The sequence below is a fragment of the Excalfactoria chinensis genome, chromosome 13 (assembly GCF_039878825.1).
Source record: "Excalfactoria chinensis isolate bCotChi1 chromosome 13, bCotChi1.hap2, whole genome shotgun sequence".
In the NCBI taxonomy this organism is placed as follows: Eukaryota; Metazoa; Chordata; class Aves; order Galliformes; family Phasianidae; genus Excalfactoria; species Excalfactoria chinensis.
The window spans coordinates 14974207-14997005 of record NC_092837.1 but is presented as its reverse complement, the minus strand read 5'-3'; the positions used below and the strand labels follow the sequence as shown (position 1 = coordinate 14997005).

At 53.2% G+C, this 22799-nt stretch overlaps 1 protein-coding gene across 2 annotated transcripts in view; it reads left to right on the top strand.

Annotated features, from left to right (window-relative positions):
- PCDH1 (protocadherin 1) overlaps positions 1–22799 on the top strand; it is a 47999-nt gene that overhangs the window by 4918 nt on the left and 20282 nt on the right. For both annotated transcript variants that reach the window (XM_072348603.1, XM_072348604.1), the window contains exons 2-4: positions 70–884; positions 2160–4352; positions 17828–18047. In XM_072348603.1, coding sequence (XP_072204704.1) covers positions 70–884; positions 2160–4352; positions 17828–18047 — 3228 coding nt within the window. The remainder of the gene's footprint in view (positions 1–69; positions 885–2159; positions 4353–17827; positions 18048–22799) is intronic.

Sequence of the window (22799 nt, the reverse complement as noted above, 5' to 3'; positions counted from 1 at the left end):
GTCCCACAGAGGGTGTGGATGCAGCCGGAGCTCTAGCAGCTTAACCCAAGGTATTTTGTGTCCTTCCAGCTCCCCTGAGGCACAGGATGAGGACCCTCACCTCCTGCCTGGCCCTGTGGTTCCTCTGCCAGCTGCCTGCCCTGGCCTACGGGACACGCGTGGTCTACAAAGTGCAGGAGGAGCAGCCCCCCAACACACTCATCGGCAGCCTGGCTTCTGACTACGGCTTCCCCGACGTGGGTCACCTCTACAAGCTGGAAGTGGGGGCCCCATACCTGCGTGTGGATGGCAAGACGGGAGACATCTACACCACAGAAACCTCCATCGACCGGGAGAATTTGCGTGAGTGCCAGCACCTGCTGCCTGGAGAGCCCTGTTACCTGGAGTTCGAAGTATCCATCACTGACCTGATTCAGAACAACAGCCCCCGCCTGCTGGAGGGGCAGATCGAGGTGCTCGATATCAACGACAACACCCCCAACTTTGCCTCACCTGTCCTCACCCTGACCATCCCCGAGAACACCAACATTGGGGCTCTCTTCTCCATCCCCCCGGCCATGGACCGGGACTCAGGGCCCAACGGTGTTGCCTCCTATGAGCTGCTGGCTGGCCCTGAGGCACAGGAACTCTTTGGGCTGCAGGTGGCTGAGGACCAGGAGGAGAAGCAGCCACAGCTGATTGTCATGGGAAACCTGGACCGGGAGCAGTGGGACTCCTACGACCTGACCATCAAGGTGCAGGATGGGGGCAACCCACCACGGGCCAGTAGTGCACTGCTGCGCATCACCATCGTGGACATGAATGACAACGCCCCCAAGTTTGAGAAGGCCCTCTACGAGGCTGAGCTGTCTGAAAACAGCCCTGTGGGGCACTCCGTCATCCAGGTTGGTTTTTTGCTCTTCCCCAGCTCCCTTATGCTTTAGCAGGGACAACCCATGGGGCTTTTATAGCACCACATGCTGCCTTGGGGAAGGAGATCCTAGAAGGGCTGCATGCTGTAGGAGCCCACAGCATCAGGCTGGGATGTAATTTCTGCTTAAACATGGTGGGATGTGATGCTCGGGGAGTCTGGGCAGGACAGGGAGCAGCAGCAGGGTATTCAGAGAGATGGCAGCAGGTTTTGGGGAGAGCTGGGACCCACGGTCTGTGGCGAAGACCAGAGTCATGCCAAACTGGTCTGAACACTGCCCACGGACATGACATCGACCCTTTCACTAGTTGCATTTCCTCAGCTGCTCCATGGAAACAGAGAGACAGGGGATGCTGTCTGCAGAACTGGGGTGCTTTCTGAACACAGGACTCCGCACCATAGTGGGCAGCCCATAGGCTGGGTCTCGGTGGCTTTGGTTAGGAGGCAACATCAAGATGATAGCAGAGACATCTGCTTAACTACAGCTGCAATCTTAATAAGCAAAGAGCGGCCGGCTCTCATCTGCTCACTAATTCTGATGTGAATTTTAAGAATTTCATTCGTCACCGTTAAGAGAATGGAAGTTGGAAGCAGATAAGGGAGCCGCGCGGCCGGGAGGAGAATGGGCTGAGCCACCATCGCTGCCATTGCTCAGCTTTTATCTTTAGGGTAAAATGACTTCCGCCTTTTTTTTGTGAGTGGAGGTAAAAGGTGGAATTTACATTTAACAACTTTCATTCTCCATCCAAATCTGCTGAGCAAGATAACGGCAGAGCAGCAAATGGTGCAGAGAACAGGCTGCTCCGAGAGCCGATTAGGGAGGCAAATGTTAGACAAACCTCATCTTCTTCAGAAAGCAAATACTAGGCAGGTTTATGCGAATGCAAAGCTGCTGGCAGGCAGGCAGGGATGGTTGGTGCAAGCTGGGATGAAGCTGCTGTAACTGTGCATGGCCTCACCATTGTTGTCTTCCTGGCCACCGGAGCCCTCCCTGGTGCTGCCTGGCTCTGGCAGTGCTGCTTCCCAGTGGATTCTCTGCATGCTGGAGCCAGCTGGGAGGGGAACTCAGCCCAACCGGCACAGCCGGTTTCTCTGGAAGGGTGAGGGAAGGCCTGCTTGTGTAGAGAGCCGCTCCCAGCCTCCCTGCCGGTCTCAGGGTGCCCTGTAGGTCTTAGCCTCAGAAGAGGAAATCCAGCCTTTTCCTCCCAGTCTGGTCTCTCATGCATCATCTCCTCCCTCCATCCTGCAGGTGAAAGCCAACGACTCAGACCAGGGCGCCAATGCCGAGATTGACTACTCCTTCCACCAAGCATCAGATATGGTGCGCCGGCTGCTGCGCCTGGACCGCAACACAGGGCTCATCACAGTCCAGGGGCCCATTGACCGTGAGGACATCGGCATCCTCAAATTCTCTGTCATGGCCAAGGACAAGGGGGCTAACCCCAAGAGTGCCCGCACACAGGTAGTGGTCACCATCAAGGACATGAATGACAACGCGCCCTCTATCGAGATTCGGGGCATTGGGTTGGTCACACACCAGGATGGCATGGCAAATATCTCAGAGGATGTACCAGTAGAGACAGCAGTGGCTCTGGTACAGGTATCTGACCGAGATGAGGGCGAGAATGCTGTAGTGACCTGTGTGGTGGCTGGTGACGTCCCTTTCCAGTTGCGGCAGGCTAGTGAAACAGGGAGCGACAGCAAGAAGAAATACTTCCTGCAGACTACCACACCTCTGGACTATGAGTCAGTGAAGGACTACACAATCGAGATTGTGGCAGTGGACTCGGGGAACCCACCCCTTTCCAGCACCAACTCTCTGAAGGTACAGGTGGTAGATGTGAATGACAATGCGCCTGTCTTCAGCCAGAGCTTCACTGAGGTGGCCTTCCCCGAGAACAACGAGCCCAATGACCTAGTGATGGAGGTGAGTGCCAGTGATGCTGACAGTGGCTCCAATGCCAAGCTGGTTTACTCACTGGTGACCGACCCATCCTCCAAGGACTCCTTCACCATCGACCCCGACTCTGGGGAGATTCGAGTGAAGGCGGTGCTGGACCGTGAGCAGCAGGAACGCTACGAGTTCTTGGTGGTGGCGGCAGACAAGGGCAGCCCCAGCCTGAAGGGTACAGCGTCTGTGGCCATCAACGTCATGGATAGGAATGACAACGACCCCAAGTTCATGCTGAGCGGCTACAACTTCTCGGTGATGGAGAACATGCCACCCCTCAGCCCCGTGGGCATGGTGACGGTGATTGATGCTGACAAAGGAGAAAATGCCCGAATCCAGCTGTCGGTAGAGCAAGACAATGGGGATTTTGTCATCCAGAACGGCACCGGCACCATTCTCTCCAGCATCTCTTTTGACCGGGAGCAGCAAAGCACGTACACTTTCCGGCTTAAGGCTGTGGACGGTGGGGATCCCCCCAGGTCTGCCTACGTAGGGGTGACCATCAATGTCTTGGATGAGAACGACAATGCTCCCTTCATCACCTCACCCTCCAATGCTACCTACAAGCACATTCTGCCCCACACCAGCCCTGGCCAGCAGGTGAGCAAGGTCAAGGCAGAGGACATCGACACCGGCGTCAATGCTGAGCTGACCTACAGTATCACAGGAGGCAACCCCTTCGAGCTCTTCCAGATCTCCCCCCAAAGTGGTGACATCACACTGGAGAAGGAGATCCTGCGCAAGCACCACGGCCTGCACCGCTTGGTTGTGCGCGTCAATGACAAGGGCAAGCCATCACGGCATGGCACAGCCCTGGTTCACTTCTATGTCAATGAGACTTTGGCCAACCGCACACTACTGGACACGCTGGTGGGGCACAGCCTGGATACACCACTTGACATAGACATTGCTGGGGACCCCGAGTACGAGCGCAGCAAGCAGAGAAGCAACATTCTCTTTGGAGTCATCGCCGGCATTGTGGCTGTCACCTTGGTCATTGTGCTGGTTGTCCTGGTGCGCTACTGCCGACAGCGGGAGGCCAAGAGTGGCTACCAGGCAGGCAAGAAGGAGACCAAAGACTTGTATGCACCCAAGCAGACCAGCAAGAGTGGCAAGAGCAAGAACAAGGTGAAGAAGAGCAAGTCCCCGAAGCCACCCAAGCCAACGGAGGATGAGGAGGAAACAGGGCTGCAGAAATCCCTCAAGTTCAACTTGATGAATGACTCTGTCAGTGACAGCCCCCGCATCCACCTGCCCCTCAACTACCCACCGGGCAGCCCGGACCTGGGCCGGCACTACCGCTCCAACTCACCCCTGCCCTCCATTCAGCTGCAGCCCCAGTCTCCCTCTGCCTCCAAGAAGCACCAAGTGGTGCAGGACCTGCCAGCCACCAACACCTTTGTTGGCACCGGGGACAACAACTCGACTGGTTCCGAGCAGTACTCGGACTACAGCTACCGCACCAATCCCCAGAAATACACCAACAAGCAGGTAGGAGAGCTCATCCTGAGGCCTGCAGCGGCCCCCCCGTTGCACCGGGGACCCATCTGGACAGAGGTGTGGGAGTGAGCCTGGACTGCGGGGCGGGGAAGGGATGAGGACAGAAGAGCATTGCAGTCCTTGTCACAGTGCCCGGGGCTGGGACCTGGGTGGTGGTGACACACAGGTTGCTGCATGCCTGTGCCTCTGCATGGGGAGTGCCGGGGGGATACTCACCCAGCTGGGTATTCTCTGGGGACTCGTAGCCAGTGGGGCGATGTGAGCACAGAGCTGTGTCCAGCTCCCTATGCAGAGCATCCCAGATGGAAGCTCAGCACCTGCTGGGCTGCCCAAGCAGGTGGGGCTGGGTGGGGGAGCAAAGCACTGCTTTTTTCCCAGGCTCGGGTTCTGCCTTCCCCAGGGCTTGGGCCTTCTGCCATAACCAGCATGGTGAAAATCAGCCTTAGTGCAAGCATCAGGGCCCAGCGGCTTTCCTCACATGGGGCTTCTCACTGGTGGCACGGGGCTGGGAGGTCAGAGTTGTGGGATGCGGGGTCTCTGCTGTGTGCTGCAGTTAGGTCACTGCTCTGCGTCTGGCTGGGACTTGTGCTGCACATGGGGCAGGGTACAGGCAGGACCGGGATGCTGGCTGGTGTGCTTGGAGGTTGTGGGTGGACTTCAGGGGTTTGGAGCTTGCAGAACCTTCTCTCCTTGGGCTGTTTGGCCAGTTGGATTGCACCTTGTCTCTGCTTTGGCACCTGTCGGGTCTGTCTTTAGCTCTGTCCTTAGCAATGCCCTTAGCTACTAGGGAGGGAGAAAGGGGATGTGTGGCTCCATCTGTCCCATCTGTCCCATGGGTGAGGATCACTCACTCCATCTTGTGCCGTGCTGTACCCCTTTGCCCCATGGAGAGCCCCAAGCGGCAGGCTGGGCTCCTGCCGTAGGGCTGAGCTCTGTTGCCCTGTTGGATTTGACTTCAATAAAGTTTTCTATTTTTGACCGCTTGTGCCTTATTTTCCGTGCTGCCCCTGAAGCTGCTCTGGCTCCTGGCCATTTCCCAGACAGGCTTCCCACGTCCCTGCTGCCCAGAAACAATGTTCTCATGGGCAAGCCCCTCCACAACCTTCCCCCTTCCCGCAGTAGCCAATCCAGATGTCCCAGGGTGCTGACTCTCTGCACGACTTCTCCCATCTCCAGCCTTCCAAGGAGCCTTCCTCCAGGACACGGTCCACTACTCGTGCACCCCAACATCCCTGTGTCGTGCCTTCTCCTGGTTCATCCCATCCATCCCCATGTCCACATAAGACCTCCACCTCCCCAGGCCAGCAGGCGGAGGAGCAGAGCCCTGCTTTGGTAGCATGACCCAAATCCTGCCGCAGTGCTGCAATGAGGACGCGGATGCAGATGGAGCCTGGGTGCGTCAGCAGCACTGGGGGGGCACCCAAAGCGATGAGCTCCCGCCCCACCACGAGATGAGCGTCAGCACTGTGGAGGAGATGTCCTCCCAAGCCGGCTTGCAATAGAGCAAGGTCACCATGCTCCCCAAAATGGCCATGGCCCGCCCTCTCTAGCTCTCCCCCCTCATTCTCAAAGTTGTTGGTTCAACTTGGGGTGCAGGGAGGCACTGGTTTCACCTCTTCTCCAGGGGCTGTAACCGGCCCCACCAGCCCGCTGGGGAGAGGAGGTCTGGTGCTGGGAGAGATTAGATCAGCTGGGGAAACCAGTGCTTCTGGCTTCCGTGGTTTGAACCCGGTGCCAGCTTTGGCTCTCCCAGACTCCCTGTTTATTTTGCTAACAGCGTCAGGTTTTATCTCCAACCAAGCGGGAAGCGTCTGGGCCTCCTGGGCAGGCACGGCTGTGCCCTGCGGGAGGTGCAGTGGCTGCAGAAGAGGAAAGGAGACACCAGCACCCACCTCCAGCAGCAACCCTGCAGGGATGGGCCAGCCAGGCTGGGGATGTGGCTTCTCCTCACAGCCCTTTGGGAACCATCCGAAAGCACTTTCCCTTCCCTTCTTGCCCTCAGCAGCTCTTTGATGATCCCGCAGCCAGAACACAACTACATTCAGGTGCTGAAGTTGTTTTTATCTTCTGCCTCCCTCCCAGCCCCCATCCGCTGGGGCATTTCTTCTACTTTTTTTTTTTCCCCCCTTCTTTCTCCTCTCCTGGCTGCAAAAACCCAAAGTTGCCCTGGTCACTATGGACCCCTGTTGCCCACAAAGCCAGCTGGAGTGATGTTGGCTTGGGCACGCTGCTGTGAGCTCAGCAGAGGCACCTGCACCTGCCTGCAGGCAAGGCAGCACGGTGCAGCATTAATTACTCTCTGCAGGTGGGGGGGAATAAGAGCAATATCGTAACTGCAATGGACAGAAATGAAATTGTCTTGTGGTAGAATTTAGTTGCGAGTCTCCATAAATTGCAGGTTTAGGTGTTGGCAGATGTCTGGGAAAGTCTCCTGCTGTCCCGGGTCAGTGGGTTTTCTCAAGGTTGCTCACGTGGAATGAGCTGATAAATGGATCCAGTGCTGAGCTGCAGATGGAGAGGAGGGTTCAGGGGGGACCTGCCCTGTTTTCCCCTGCTCTGGATAGAAGCTGTGCTGGGAGCAGTTCCCAAAATGCAAATCAGCTCCTGATCTCCAGCTCTTTTGGGACTGGTGCAGATTCTGTGTGTCTGGGGTTGCAGTGCAGGGCCCTGAGTGCCCAGGTGGATTGCCAAGGAAGGCAAGAAGCAGGAAGCTCCCAGTCCGCACCCCACAGTGCAGGCTGCATAGCGATGGGATGAGCTATGTCTCCTGCAGGAGGAGGGGATTGGTGTTTCGTTGCTCTAGGAGAGTTGGCAAGGGGTCAGATACTACAGTGTCCAAGGAGGAGGTGGCACAGGGGTGGGAACCATATAGGAGGAGGAGGTGGCATGTGGATGGTGGGGTGGAGGATGTGGATGGGTGGGTACCGTGTTGTCCCAGGAGGAAGTGGCACAGGGCTGTATGTAGATTGCCCTGCATGGCGAGTTGACAGCAAGGTGTACATGGTGTGGTGACCCCTGTGATCGGGGTGTCTGCCTGGTGGCCGTGATGCTTCCCGTCCCCATCCTCCTGAGAAGAGCATCAAATCTCTCCCACTTGGCAGCCTCTGTCCCCATCGGGCTTGGGGACATCATCCTTTGCTCTCTTGGTGGCTTGCACAGAATGACTCTCATCTCTTCCTTCACACCTGTACCCTATGCTCTCCCCACAGCATACTGGCCTTGCGGCCCAAGCCACCCACTCCAGCCCACTTCGCTAAGCCAGCCACTGGCCCACTCCCCACTTTTCCCTTTGCCTCTCACCTCCAGGCTTCCACTACAACATCTGCCCCCTTCCATCCCTCTCTTCTGCTTGCTCCCTTCCTCCTGCCCTACTCAGGCAGTTTCCTCCCTATCTCCCATATCTTTCTCCTCCCAAATCCTGAAGGATGCTGAGCCCATGTCCCTGCAGCTCAGCAGCTTCTGCAAGTCCCAGCGCAATGAAAACGCTGGCTCTGGCCAAGGCACACTGATTGATATTCCCGGCACCGCTCTGCCTGCTCAGCCGGGCTGTCAGCTGCAGTGCTGCTCCTGGAGCAGCCTGGAGTGGAGCTCAGCCCTGCAGCCTGCTACATCAGGCACCCTGATCCGGGGGGGGGGAGGGGGGAACACAGCGATTTCTGCAATGCCAGCACGTGTTCCCAGCATTTTCTCATCTCTCTACATATGGGGAGAGGGAAGGATGCTGTGGATGAGATGGGAGATGATGCCTGGGGTGCATCTTTGGGGTGGGATGTAGCAGGGGGAGGAAGGAGGGTGCGGTAAGGACTCGATCAGGGTGCTGTGGGAGGTAATGAGAGGATGTGTGATATAGGGCAGGAAGGGTGGGGTGTTGTGGGGCAGATGTGCAGACCAAAGCTCTGTCCCTGGGAGCTGTGATGGGAAAAGCAGTGCGGGATGGCATGCAATGGGGTGACATCTGTGTGCTTGTGGCCCCAGAGCAGGTGTCTGCCCAGGGGCACTTTGGGGTCATGGACACTGAGAGGCTGAGCTGACACCTTGCATGGTGCTCTGTGGGTCCAAATCCCTCTCTTATCTTGTTTTGAAAGATGCCTCTGAACTTGAGCCCTGAGCCAAGCCCAAATCACCTCCATCCCTCAAATCACCTCCATCCCTCCCCACCCTCCTCACTGTGCATTCCAATCGTGCTACAAAACCTGGGCACAGCTCAGCCCCATGGGAGAGCTGTGTTCCTTCCCACTGTCCCACAAGCCAGTCCCTCCTGGCTTCACTTGCACAACCCACACTGTGCTCATGGGAGAAACCGAGATGGTCAGTAGAGATTGCTCCAGAGGGCTCTTCCCACAGCCCTCATCTCTTTAGGAGCACACACCACTCAGATGCGATGTTCTAACTCAGGATCATAGTATCATAGAATCATTAAAGTTGGAAAAACACAAGATCATCGTGTCCAGACGTCAACCCATTTGCCATGCCTGCTAAACCACATCCCTCAGTGTCACATCTACCCTTCTCATGAATACCTCCATGCATAACGACTCCACCACCTTCCTGGGCAGCCTGTGCCAATACCTCACCACTATAGCAGAGGGCTGAGCTCAGTGAGGTCTTTGCCTTCTGCTTCCCTTGCAACAGGCCCCAGATCCCTTTCCTAGTGGGGTGCAGCCCACTTCCAGCACTTTGTCACCTCCTTGTCACTTCTGGCTCTGTTTCAGTTGTTGCACACTGCTGGTTCCCCAGGTGGGAGCTGTGCGTTGCCTCAGCCCTTTTGCTCCTGCCAGGAAGGAGTGGGTGGGAGGAGAGCAGGTTTGTGGCAGTGACCTGCCGAGAGGGCAGGACCCACATCCTGAATTAGCACGTCATCTACACCCATTTAGGCATTCACTTGAGGATCCTGCCCAAAGATCATCAGAGATGCCCCCACCCCATTAACAAAACATCCTCCTGAGCACCTCCTGGCTTGCGAAATGCCTGAGCTTCTATCAAAACAAGCACAGAGCTGGGCAGGATTCATCAAAGCTGACTCCAGAGCCATCATTTTGGGAAGGCAGCAAACCACCACCTCTCCCCTGGGATCGACCCCACTTCATAGCAAAGAATCCAGAGCAGAGTGCCCTGATTCAGCTCCTCTGAGAGATCTCCAAAGGCCCAGGCAACCTGGAAGCCTGCAGCTATTTGGCTCCCACATGGCTCTCTGTTCGCATGCTCCAAACTCCCCCATGCTCCTGAGCATCTGCAAAGCTGCTGCCAGGAAGGATCTGACAGATATCAGTCCCTGCTGCGGGGGTTTGTCTTGTCTGAACTCAGGGCTGCAATCCTGCTTTAAATATCTTGCTAATGTGATGTCTGATGTTCCTTTACACTAATCTGTTAATCTTTCTGCTTCTTCATCAAATGAGCTCAAGCCCAATAGAAGGGAAATCGGTATTCCAGATGAAAAAAAAACCTTTCTTTATTATTCAGGCTGAGTGAGACCTTTCGGGGTGTTGTGACATTGATTTGAGCTGCCTGGAGGGGCCAGAGCTGCTCTTCCTCAGGATTTCAAGAAGATCACAGTTTATTAGGGACCATCAGGTCTCCTTTTTTTTCCCATAGAACAGAGCTCAGGAACCGTCTCTGATATCCAGACTTCTTTCTTGTGCCACAATCTCTGCAAGGTCTGGCGCAGGATTCAACAGCTCAACACAGGAACTGAGCACTGGAGGAGAGATTAAATTCAGAAGAACAGATCTGCAATTCCATTAGGAGTTCCCACTCATCTGGGAATACTGTTCTACAAGCAGGGTCTGAACAGGCAGGTGAAGCAGAAATTGGTAATAGAGCCACAGAATCATTAAGCCATTAAAGCTGGAAAAGACCACCAAGATCAAGTCCAACCATTGAATCATCCCCATTGTGCCCACTGAACCATGACTCCCATTGCCACATCTACCCTTTTCTTGTCCCTTTGAGGTGTTCTTCACAATCAGAGCTCTTTAGGGTTGTGCTGTCACAAGGGAACAAAGAGGGGCAGGCACTCGGGACTTTCTTTGCACAAGAGTGCTCCCCTTCATCTCCAACCCACACTGTTGGGTGCAGCCTCTGTTCTGCCCCAGATCCCAGGGTCACAGTGCTCCTCCACCACCTACATGGCTTCCTTCTCTAGCAGAAGATGACAGACACAAGCGTACTTCAACCTGATAATACTACCTGTCTTATCTCCTTGATTTCTCCAAATGAAGGTGATTTCTCTCACCCAACATCAGTATGTGCAGGCTGGTTGCAAAGCACTGGTGGGAGGGATCTGTGGATGTCCAGAGCATGCTGACCTATGGAACAGGCACAGATATTCCATTGACCAGGCAAACTTCTGCCCCTTGCCTATGGGAAGACTTGGTTAGAAGGTGGGATCACCATCGAGCTAAAAATTCATACTTAAAAACAAATTGGAAAGACCTGTGACAAAAGTCTTTGTTTTGTTTTGGTTCAAGTCAGTGGGTAGACAAATAGGTAGGTAGGGAGGTTGGTATGTAGGTAGGTAGGTAGGTTGGTATGTAGGTAGGTAGGGAGGTAGGTATGTAGGTAGGTAGGGAGGTGGATAGACGGACAGATAGATAGATCGATTTCCTAATCATTTTGTAAAGGCACCATTCTGACCGACCTCTGTTTTAATTTCGTTTCATAACCACTCCTTGGCTTGAATTCTGAAGTGAAAATTACCTTTGCAAGAGCATCACTTTTTCATTCTTCCGTGTCAGCAAAGATATCCCCCCTGCCCCAACTCTGAAACAAGACGTTCACTTGAAAGAAGATCTGATTTCAGCAAACTGACATTTTCCTCATGCAGACTTCTGTTGGAGCCTCCCTTGGTTAGCTCTCTCCAAGGGGCCTGAGCCTCCTGCTTGGGACCCCCTGCTTCCCCCAGAGCCCTCCGTGTGATCCGTCAGCTCCACTGGGTGCAACGGGGAGCCAGATTAGCTCATTATTTTCACAGCATTATTTTCCTACTTGGCAGCTGTCAGCTTCCTTGAGGGCTTTGTTCAAGTGTTTCTCTCCCAGTCCTGGAACCTTTTTCTGCCTGGGATTTTCAGATGGTTTTAATGTGACGCTGTGACCTCCTTCTGTGTCCCGAGCAATTTCTGCTCGATACCAACCAGCGTCAAAATGGCTCTATTATCAGCTTGAAGGTGATAGACATTTCAGGACACCACGGTCAGTCCAATTCAGACATTATTCCATAAAGATTATGACCCCTTTAGATTTTATGATTCACCCTTCAGATGATCTATTTCCATATTTTCCTTTCCAGCCTTCTTTTCAACCAAAGAAAAGCCAAATTGCACATCCTTGATGGGCTCGGAGCTCTGATAGGCTGTGAGGTTAGGCAATCTCTGTCCCAAGGCTGTCTAAATGGGTTTCTAATTGCGTTAGATCTTGCTATGAGTTAGATAAATTCGATCTGAGCAGGCAGGTTGGCACCGGGCTTTGGCGGCTTCTTTGAGCAGCATGCAAATTTCAGGAGGCTTGAGGGCACCTATGTGGAGACAGTCCACATTTTACCCAGACTTATTCATTAAATAGAGCCTCGGGATCCGATGTCCATTTCAGGATGGCTGTTCTGCTATCGTTATTTCAGCAGGACTTGTAACACCTCTCCTCTGACTGCAAGGTCAGCACTTGCTAATTGCTGGAGATGGAGCTGTGTGAGCAGTCACGAAGAGGGGCGAGCGGGTGCTTTCCATATCATGCTTGGTTCTAGGAGGTGTGATCCACATGGATCCCTCCGTGTCTTCATTCTGTGTTCATTGTGTGGCCTCATTTGTCTGTAGCAAAGGAGCTGCAGGGATGTCAGGAGCAAACCTCATGACCCTTGCCAAAAGGCTATTCTGGAAGCGAAGTGGGATATGGGGATGGACTGAAGGATTTGGGACAGAGCAGAGCCATCAGACAGGGCCTCGTGGACATCAGGTGGACATTGCTAAGCAGAGGAGGTGACCCCAGCAAAATAAATGAGAGGAGGTCAGACTGGTAGATGAGAAGAATAGAAGTGATGCCTGCTCCATGCCCAGCCCAGACCCCAGCAGAATCACATGCTGCTGCTGTATGGCAGCTGGCTGCAATGGCCACGAGCTGAGCTTGGGCCCTGTTCTCTCAGGCTACAGCCTTGCTCTGCACTTGGCAGTTCTCCTTTTGCTTTCCTAGAGGCTCCATTTAGTTTCCAAGGGAGTAATATTTCTCTCATCATCCTTCTCCGGAGCCTGCATCACATTACACGGAGCTTCCAAACATGACCCTGAAAGATTAAACAATCCCCACACGCGGCAAAACCTCTGTACACAAAAAGTTGGAGCTGCGTCGTTTTGGGCACCGTCTTCATTTTAACAGTAAGCGGGGATGCCGCGCAGCTCCAGGAGCATCGTGAATTCGACTGAAGTTGGCCAAGTCCTGTGTCACAATGGCTCCCTTGTCACTTATTTTGATATTCTGGGCACCGTGGTGTGACATGGCTGTCTCCCCACAGCTCTGTGAGTTGCTGCATTGTGGCGGTGGCTGGGGAAGCGAGCTCCGTTGGCAGAGGGCTCGGAGGCTGCAGGCGTGTGCGGGGGGCAACGAAGGGGTTAACAGTTCTGACGTTTCCACCCGCTCTGGCATTAATCCCACAGGAAAAGGGTGCCTGGGGCGGATTCTAAGGTTCCTTTTGTGCAAAGTGTGATTTCTGAATTTCTGGCCCTGTGGCCCCTGCTGCAGCGTGAGGGTGCAAAGGTTGCACTTTGAGGAGGAGCCAGTGCAGCATCCCCCAAGCTCTGCTCCCACGTAGCCCCACTCCTGGTTTCGATGAGTGCTTTGGGAAGCAGAATGAGCTTGGTGCATGCACTGCTGTGAGCTGGGGATGTTTGCACCCAAGCTGGGAAGGAGCAAAGGGTGCCCTTGGACTTTCCAGCAGCCATGGGGGTCCTGGAGGGGTGGGGGCAGTGGTGGGGAGCAGCAGGATGGGGGAGTAACTGGGGGGGGATGAACAGTGAGCGCTCAATGGTTGCAGCACGCAGAGTGAAGAGAGCAATGAGAAACAGGAAAATGATAAATGGGGGGGGAGAGGGGAAGTACAATAATTAGTAGAAACAGGTAGTTTTGCAGAGTTGAAAATTGACAAGGAAAGGCAAAAAACAAAGAAACAATCCAAAACAACCCCCAAAAGCAACATGGGGGGAATATCAACTTTGACAAGCAGGATACACTGAGGAACACGTAAAAAAAAGCACTAGGAGGAGGCAGTGCCAGCAATCGTCACTTGCAAATTGTTAATTATGTAGAAAAATGCAAAAGTCCTCAGTAAGCAGCGCTGGCAATTTGGGTTGAGAGCAAGGCAGGATGTGGCACCTGCCAATGAGCTGGTAGGTGACAAAGGTGTTCAAAATGAGGTCTCCTTGCAGCAACGCTATTTGGAATAGAGTAATTTGGAATAACACTGTTTGGAATGATGCCCTGAGGCAGTGCAGCAGTGAGGGGCATGCTGTGGGCTGGGAGCCCACTGAGGGCACCACAAGTGATGGCAGCCAATGTGGTGGCAGGAGGTGGCCAGGCAGTGTCACCACCACGAGTCAGTCCTGGCCACCGCCAGGACCTACGGAGACTATTTGACAATGTGCGGCTGATGGAGCCTTGGTGAAGATGCCAAGCTGATAATGCCTTCTGTTGTTATCATTATTATTTCACATTAACACTCTTCATTGTACGTGGGGCACTGTTGGCTAGGTGACAATCTGGTTTAGTAGCAGAGTAGAGAAGAAAGGCTGGGAAGCCCTGGTGGAAAGGGGTCTTCTGGAGGAGCTTTTGGCAGCGTATCCACACCCGCTGCCATTCAGTGCCGCAATCAGCAAGCTGGAAGTAAATACAAAATCACTGCTGATAAAATGTGCATCTGACACAGAGCTCGGCGGAGTGGGAGATCGCGATGAGGACAGAGCAGTCATGCAGAGCAATCCAGATTGCTTGGTAAAGCAGGCCTGCGGAAACAAAGCACATCTTAACTCAAAGCAGTGTGGTGAGAAGTAGGGGATGCCCATGTGTGTCATGCAGAGCATCGCAGTGCAGGAGGAGCTCAGCTGGGCACTCACACTGCTCTGACTCATGAGCGTGTGCAACCCTGGGGTGAAGGAGCTGGGAGGTGGGAGCAGGAGTGGAGTATCGAGATGTATTCATCCTTAAAGGGATAGAAAGGAAAAAATGGGGTGAGCAAAGAGGAGGCTCGTGAAATGGAATGGCTGGCTCACAACCCAGCCTGTGGCTGGAGCTTGAGGAAGCCAGCTTGTATAACAGCAGGAGAAGGTTGAGGGGTGCCTCGGTCGCACTGCACAAGCAGCTTCTTGTACGGGGAACACTGCTGCTGAAAGGCCCATTGACCTCACAGAGAGAGGTCAGACAAAACCCAATTTCTGCAAGCCAGGGCCAGACAAACGGAGCCAGTGTCTTGCTGTGCTGAGTCCAGAACAGGGTTGTGCGGGTGGGGAGCCTCAGCCAGACACAAGCTGCTATTATCTCATCTCAGAGTGGTGGGGACTGTGTGGGGCTGAGGGTCCCTGAGCCCACAGTGCTGAGTGCAGGCGGGAGCAGAGCTGGGAAGGATGGATTTGCCCCTCTACCAGAAGGGGTGTGGAGGCTGACAGAGGTGTGTTCTGTAGGCAAAATTGCTGTCAAGGAAGCAGATGTTTGGGGAGGTAGGATAGCTGCCACGGCTGGGTTCGGAGCTGGAGCTCAGCTCTGTGTAGCTCAGAGTTGCTGCTCATGTATGGCATGTTCTGCTTGAGGGATCTCTTGTGCTTTGCCAAACCTACCTTTGTATTTCTACTGCTCTTGGAACCTCCATCTTCCTCACTGTAAGTGGAGGCAATTCTATCCTGCTAATGGAGGGAAGAAGCAGCCCACTGTTCTCTCTTTGAAGAAAGCATTTGCAAAAGGGATGGTTCAGCCTGGAAGAGAGGAGGCTCAGGGGAGATATTATCACTCCCTGCAGCTCCCTGAAAGGATGTTGTGGCAAGGTGGGGATTTGCCTCTTCTACCAGGTGACAGCGATAGCATGAGAGGTGATGTACTTAAGGTGGGCCCAGGGAGGTTCAGGTTGGATATTAGGAATAATTTATTCTCAGAAAGAGTGGTGATGCATTGGCACAGGCTGCTCAGGGAGGTGGTGGAGTCACCGCCCCTGGAGGTGTTCAGGAAATGTGTAGATGTGGCACTGAGGGATGTGGTTAGTGGGCGCAGTGGGGACAGATCGAAGGTTGGACTTCATGACCTTAGAGGTCTTTTCCAACTGTAATGATTCTCTGATCTATAGGCTTTACACCTTCAGCCTTCTCCTCCCCAGACCTCTACCCTCTGTCTTTCCCTGCTTATCAGGACATTTTCCTATTCCTCTCTGCCTCACTGGGGCACATGGCCTTTAGCGAGAACTGTTGGTAATAGGTGGATGGTTAGACTGGATGACCTTATAGGTCTTTTCCAACCTTGGTGATTCTATGATTCTATGAATACGATGCTCCAGACTGGACGTGACACTTCTATGATCCTTCTGAAGCCCAACTGGCACCGAGCACAGTGTGACTTCAAGACGAATATCCTGCTTATGCATCCCAATATAGATGCGTTTTTGTCAGACTTTGACACCGCTGATAGATAGTCAACCCATGATCTGCTGCAGCCCCCAATCCCTCAGCCATCCTGCTGCTTTCGTGGTGATTATTTTTCCCAAGTGTGCAAATGTGACAGATATATTCCACATCTGTCATCCGAGCCGTTAATGAAAATACAGGCTAGCAATGGACGCGGGACACAACCCGGAGAATTTCATTTGATACATCGTCCCGCCTGTAAGACTTGTCTTCAGTAATTACTTTCTGAATATGACTTTCTAAAGGCTTTGCATCCACCCCGCAGCGAGATGCACCATATTACCAAAGCGGAGCAGTACTACGCTGCACCTACAGCATTTCCCTGCATTCCTTATGAGAATATCATCTCAAATAGTGTCAGAAAAGTTCCGAAAGCCAAGCTGGAACGTTTACTGCTCCTCCTCCATCCACAAGGCCTGATGTCTTTTCAAAGGAACAAGTTCAATGCCTTGACATGTTTGTTTGTGACAAACCTACCGTGGCTGTTACTCATTTCCTTGTTATCTTGTAGGTACTTACAAAGAGTTCTTTTATCTGGTTCGGTATTTTTCCAGGAACTGAAATTAAGCTAACTGTTTTATAATTCTCCAGATCTTCTTTTTTTCTCATCTTTAAAGACAGGCGCTATTTTAACTCCCTTCCACTTTTCTGGAGCTTCCCTGTACAAATTCTTAAGGAAAAGAAAAAAAGAGAATGCAAGAGGAAAGAAAAAAAACAACCAAAAAAAAGAAGCCCTAACAGCTCTGAAGTTCCTTAAATCAGGTCTCTAAGCACCTGGGGTGAATTTAATCAGGTCCAACCAACCTAAAAGCAGCAAGCTCATTTAAATGCTCCCTGTGTGTTCCTTCCCCTGGTTAGGCTTGATTCCTTCCCTGTCCTCCTTGGTGCTGGCTGTGTGGGATGCCTGATTGCCACTCCATCTCAGTAAATACTGCGGTGAAAGTGGAATTTAGCCTGAATTCTGCTGTCTTTTGGTCTGTTCGCTCCTTTGCCTCCCCATTGTTTCCCAGTCCCATTGAGCAGCTCCTTGTGATGTTGATTTTGTGTGTCATTCTCTCATGGTGTTTGTGTGCTCATCACTGTGGTTTTGCCTTGTGAACTTGCCTTACCCCTTCCACTCCTCGGTAATCATGACAAAGAGGGATTTTCTGGAAGGATTTGGAGGAGGCTGATGATGCAGCTTAATGACTCTTTGCAGCAGCTCCTCCATAACATGAGGGAGAGCAAGCGTGAAGTAGGGCTTGGCAGTGTTTAACGAGCGCACAGAAGGAGCGATCGTGACCCGTGATGGAGCATCTCTTACAATGAGAGATGAGTCGGAGGCTGTAAGGTGAGGATGATGTCACCCGAGTTTTTGTGCTGAGCCTTGATCCCATTAGAAAGGCTCTAGATGGAGATGGGTCTCCGAGAGCACCAAGGGGGTGTGCAAAGTGGAGGACAAGGAGACAGTATGAAGGCTGGGGTGGAAGCCAGCCCACAGTTCAGGGCATGGTGCTGATATGGACCTTTCAGAGCCTGTAGGCTGGGAACTGTGGCACTGAGGGACATGGTTTAGTAGTATGGGGGGGATGGGTTGATGGCTGGACTAGATGATCTTAGTGTTCTTTTCCAACCTTAATGATTCTGTGATATACAGGCTGTGTGTCCTCCTTGGTGGCAAAGGAGGCAGAGGCCGAAGGAAATGCTGAGCATGGAGAACGCAGGGTCCCTTGAGCAGTGTTCCCTGTTGACCCTCCGCCTCCATCCTAGGGTCAATTCGGATGCCCCCCTTTTTGTGTCAACCACCCAGCAAATGAAAACCTTCTTTCTTCTCTCTTCCTGCAGTTACCTCATCGCCGAGTGACGTTCTCTGCAGCCAGCCAGGCCCAGGACCTGCAGGACCCCTCCCAGCACAGCTACTACGACAGCGGGCTGGAGGAGTCAGAGACCCCCAGCAGCAAATCATCATCGGGCCCCCGCATTGGGCCACTGGCCCTGCCTGAGGACCACTACGAGCGTACCACACCTGACGGCAGCATCGGGGAGATGGAGCACCCCGAGAATGGTAGGTGTTGGTGGCACCCGTGTCTGCACCCACCCCGGTGATCCTGCACCTGGGGCTCTTTGGCCTCTGTGCCTCAGGGACTTGGTCAGATGGGTTCCAACATGCAGCTTGGTAGGGCTGGGAGGCTCAAAACAAAGGAGCAGCAAAAGCTTTGTGGGGTGGGGAGAAGTGAGAAAGGGTAGGGAGGTCTGAGGAGATATTAGGAGGTGGAAGGACCAGGAAACAGCTCTGACAGCATGACAAGGGGGGGGGGGGGGGGGGGGCAAAAGACTGCTCTGAGGATGCAGCATGGATATAAGCACACAGAGGGGCTGTCCACGGTGAGACTATGGGCAGAAGGTCCTGTGGTGCCTACCCTGAGGCAGAGGGCAGGGGCGTTGGGTTGTGCTCAGCTCCATGCTGTGCTCTTGGAGACGTGAAGCTTCCCTGGGGAGCAGAGAAGAGGTTTAGTGGCACAGGCAATGCGTGGGGCAGAGGACCCAGGAGCAGGATGATGGTAACCCTGAGGACTCCAGCAGGGCCCTTCAAGTCACCTCTCACTTGGGTCCATCCCACAAAGACCCAACAGAGGCATCTGCCATCCCTCCACAGCAAAGCTGGCTTTCCCCTGCCCTGGCACAAGCTCACCCCCAGTTGTGGTCCCCATGCTGCCTCCGTGCTGCCTGCTGACTGCCCCAAAGCAGCCCCCTGTCCCAAGCTAGCTTCTCTGGCCGGCTTCAGTTGCTTCCTCAGCCTTGGCTCTGGCTGCGCTCATAACACCGATTTTCCCCTACCTGCTGCCTTCTGTGCTCTTGTACTTAGGGGGAGCTTGCTGGGGAGCTGGTAAGCTCAAAGAAACCTCTTGGGGAGTAGAAAGAAACAGTGCTAAGAGTCCTCCTGAAATCTCCTGCTTCTGGGAGCACCCTTGACTTTGGGACAGAGTTGAGAGTGTTCAGACAGTCTTGGAGCTGGAAGCATACAGGGTTCCCCTCTTATAGCACAGAGGGGGTCCAGGGTAATTTGGGGGCCTGAAGGTCTAGCAGTACATCTTCCCTTTCTTCCCAGGTTAGTTCCTGGGATAATGCTGTGTCCAGCAAAGCAAGGCAAGCAGGTGCTGGGTCTGAATGGGTTCCCAAATCTATTGGATGCTCTGGTGATACGAGGCACCCTCCTGCCTGAGGGTGTCGTGCAGTCAGCTTTCTTCCCAAAAGCACAAGTCAGACAACTGGGAAGAGCAGTGTGGAGAGGTTTCTGATGCAGAATGACAGCAGTGGACTTGTCAAGAGCTCTCGGGTGCCAGCCAGGTGCACACAGGAAGCATGAAGGGCTTGTGTGAAGGAGGAGCTGCACATGGCTGTGCTGCTGGGTACAGCAGGGTGGTGGTGTTGGGGCTGAGAGAGGGGATCTTGAGCTCATGAATGTAACACACGACACAGAGAAAGTGAAGGAGGAGCAAGGTTCTGCAGTAGGAGATGGAGGGCATTCTGCAGTCCTTGGGATGTTCATTGTCTTCCTGCCAGGATGTTATGGGATGAACAGACCCAAACAAGTGGTTTTGGAGCCAAGGGTTGGACTCAGTGATCCCCGTGGGTCCCTCCCAACTGGGGAAATTCCATGGCTCTGTGGTTCTAAGACCAGGGGACACTGCTCAGAGTAGGGGCTGTTGTGAGAGCAAAGCAACCAAGCACCTTTGGAGTCCCTGGCCATAACCCACTCCACAGATTTAGCACTCCCATTCCGCAGGACCTGGGGGTGCTCACAGCACAGGAGAACAGAAGGACAGAACCCAGCAGTTCTTTGGGTGCACACAGGGTAGCAGTGTGCTGGAGCTCCTGTTTCGCTCATTGCCCCCAGCCCAGATCCTTTCCCATGGCAGCTGCTGGGTGTCCTGCTGCCTCCAGCACCCTCCCTGACCTACATAAAGCCCAGTGAGAGCCAAGGCCACGGCGGGGCACGGCTCCGGGGGATCCACTGGCATTAACTCCATCACCCTGGTGCTCTGAAGATTATCTGGCAATGGCAGTTCAGTGAACTTGTGGGGCTGGGGTGAGGGCTGTGATGCCTTAAGCAGGCAACAAGGAGACCCAGGTGCCAGGACGTGCTGTTTTGGGATCAAAACATGCTGCTTGTGTTGGGTCAGACCATTGGGGCCATCTTTCCCACTGCATTCTGGACCTCCCAGTGGCATGGGATGTGCTCTGTTTGTGCAGGAGAGGGTCAGGCCCTCCTGCTAGAGAGCTGTGGGACCACTGAGACCCTATGGGGACATCTCAGCGTGCCTCTACAGCCACTCAGAGTGCTCTAAGAGACCCCGCTCATTTCTTGTAGAGCTGGGAAGACGGAGCCATTCTTGACCTTATATTAAACTGAAGAGACTAATTGGATCCCACACACCCTATCTTGCGGCACGAGCGCAAGATTGACACGACTGTGCATTTTCTAGGCTTTCATCTAGTTATAAATATCCAACATAACAGGGCTTCCATTGCTTTCTCCAGGAGATTATCCCTGCAGCCGAACCAATCTGATAAGCAAGTATGCAAGTCTATTTATAGCTCTTCAACTGGAAGACAGATCCATGCCTTTTCTTTGTAGATGGTTCTTCACTTGATTAACACACATATCAGTGTCCTCCTTTTTTGGACACCTTTTACTGTGCAGACTGCAGTAAAATGGTGTATTGCAGGGGCTGAGCCAGGTCCTTTTCAGGAGGAATTACGATCTTACTGATGAAGACTCCTCCAATATCTTGGCACTGACGCGCCAGCTCCGCAGTCATCACAGGCATTTGTCATCCTTGGTATTTCACCTCGCTGCCCACTGCTTCCTCCATTTGCCATGCTGCTATCTGCTCCTATGAGGTTTCTGAGTTTAATCTCCTACTTGGCCACCAGTTGCTTTCGTTGGAGACATCTGTTCCCATCATCCAATTAAACAAGGCTTTGTTGAGGAGTCTGGGAGTGGTCTTGCTCTGCAAAGGGTCTTCCCCATTGCAGTGTATGCATGATGTAAGTGCTGGTATCTCTTTCTCCTCTGGTGAAAATTTAGTGGGATCGCTGTTCCAAGCCATGCAATTTGGAGAATGTTACATAAAGGCTTTGAGAAAATTAGGAGTTGCTATGTAAAGGCTGTTTCATTCTGGTCCTGTGTGGTATGGAGGTACTCAAGATGACAGTACAGCGGTTAAAGTATTCCTGAGCTGCATTCTTTTGCCCAGAGAACAGGGGCAAATGTTTAATTTGTTTCATCCCCATTATTTAAAGAGGGGACCCCATGCCACTCTTAATGCATGCCATTACAACCCCGCACTGAATATGTAATTAACAACCATCCCATGAGCTTTTGCAATGCACTTAGTGCAGCAGTATCTGTACTTCACAGATGTTAATGAGCCCATCTTACAGCTCCCCTTGCAGGGAGGCAACACCACCATGGGTGAGGAATGAAATGGGAAAAGATAATCTGAGTTTTCTGAGCTGCTTGCTGGCTCTGGGTGGATGAACAGGCATTGCTCAGGAGCTCAGTGCTTGGAGGGCAAGCGCTGCTGCAGGATCCTGGTGCCACTGAGTAGCAGCCCAGCTGTGGGCAGAGGGCAAAGCACTGGATGCCTCTGGGCAGCTGCTGACGCATGAGGCGAGAGCAGTGCATCATTGAGAGGCTGTGACAGGGCTGGATGCAATAACCTCTCTCTTGGTTCATAGCAATGGGCTTTTCCAACAAGACCAAGCTTTTTTTCTCAAGGTCTCCTGCCTCCTTCGTATGCATCAGCACAGCTGTTTAGTGAGTGAGCTAAGGTAGCATTCCATGGGTTTGGCTGCTGGACTTAATGAAGAAAGCCATTTGAGTCCTGATTTCCCTCTGTTTTGAGGAAGACTGGCAAATTGATACATTGTAAAGCCAGGAGGAGCAGCTCATCTGATCCTCTTGTGACATGGGTCATAGAATTCCACCCTGTGCATTCTGTGTCTGGCTGGGGCTAAGCGGCAGCTCTCTGGCAGCAGATCCAGCTGTGGTAACTGGTGAAGACCAGTGTGCTCCATCTCCGCTGGGACAGCCCAGACATAGGTCCTCTCTGACCCAATTTCACAAACCTATATTTGAATTCCGCTTGAGCATCCCTAGCTTCCATTTCTTCCCATTGAACTCGACAGTACCAGAAGATGCTCCACATCATACGTGCTTGTAGATCACATGCGAGCAAGTCGGTGCTTAAAGATCTCTTTGATAGAGTCAAAAACCAAGTGAAGTCTCTTCCCATGAGCAGAGCTCAGGCAAGGCATTTTGGCAGCCACCTTCCCTCCCACCCTTCCTTGGGCTCCTCCCAGCTGCTGCCATCTGCTCCCAGTGCCACCACAGACCCGCAGCCCTGCTCCTGGGCAGCAGCAACATCTGGCAGGGCTTGGCTGTGCGCACTGCGTTTTGGCAACCCTTCCAAGGGCTGCCTGGGAGACTTCTCTTCCTGCTTCCCTTTGCAGCACTTGTGAATGTAGCTCATGTCTTCCTTTCCTATCATTTTTGTCTCTGCATGCCCTCCCATTTGCCAACAACCTTCTATCAGTGTGGATGTGTCCAGATGATAGCCCACGGCTCGCCAGCAGCATCCACAGCTCCACCAAGCACCAATATGACAGGGCTGCTAGCACGTATGATATAGTCTTGCACCAGTCATGTGTGCCCTTAGTTTGCAAACTGTGCTGCCTGTGGCCAGCGCTGGGCTGGGAGCAGCATCTGCCCTGGGTGGAGATGGGCAGCCCAGGAGAGCCCTCCCATCAT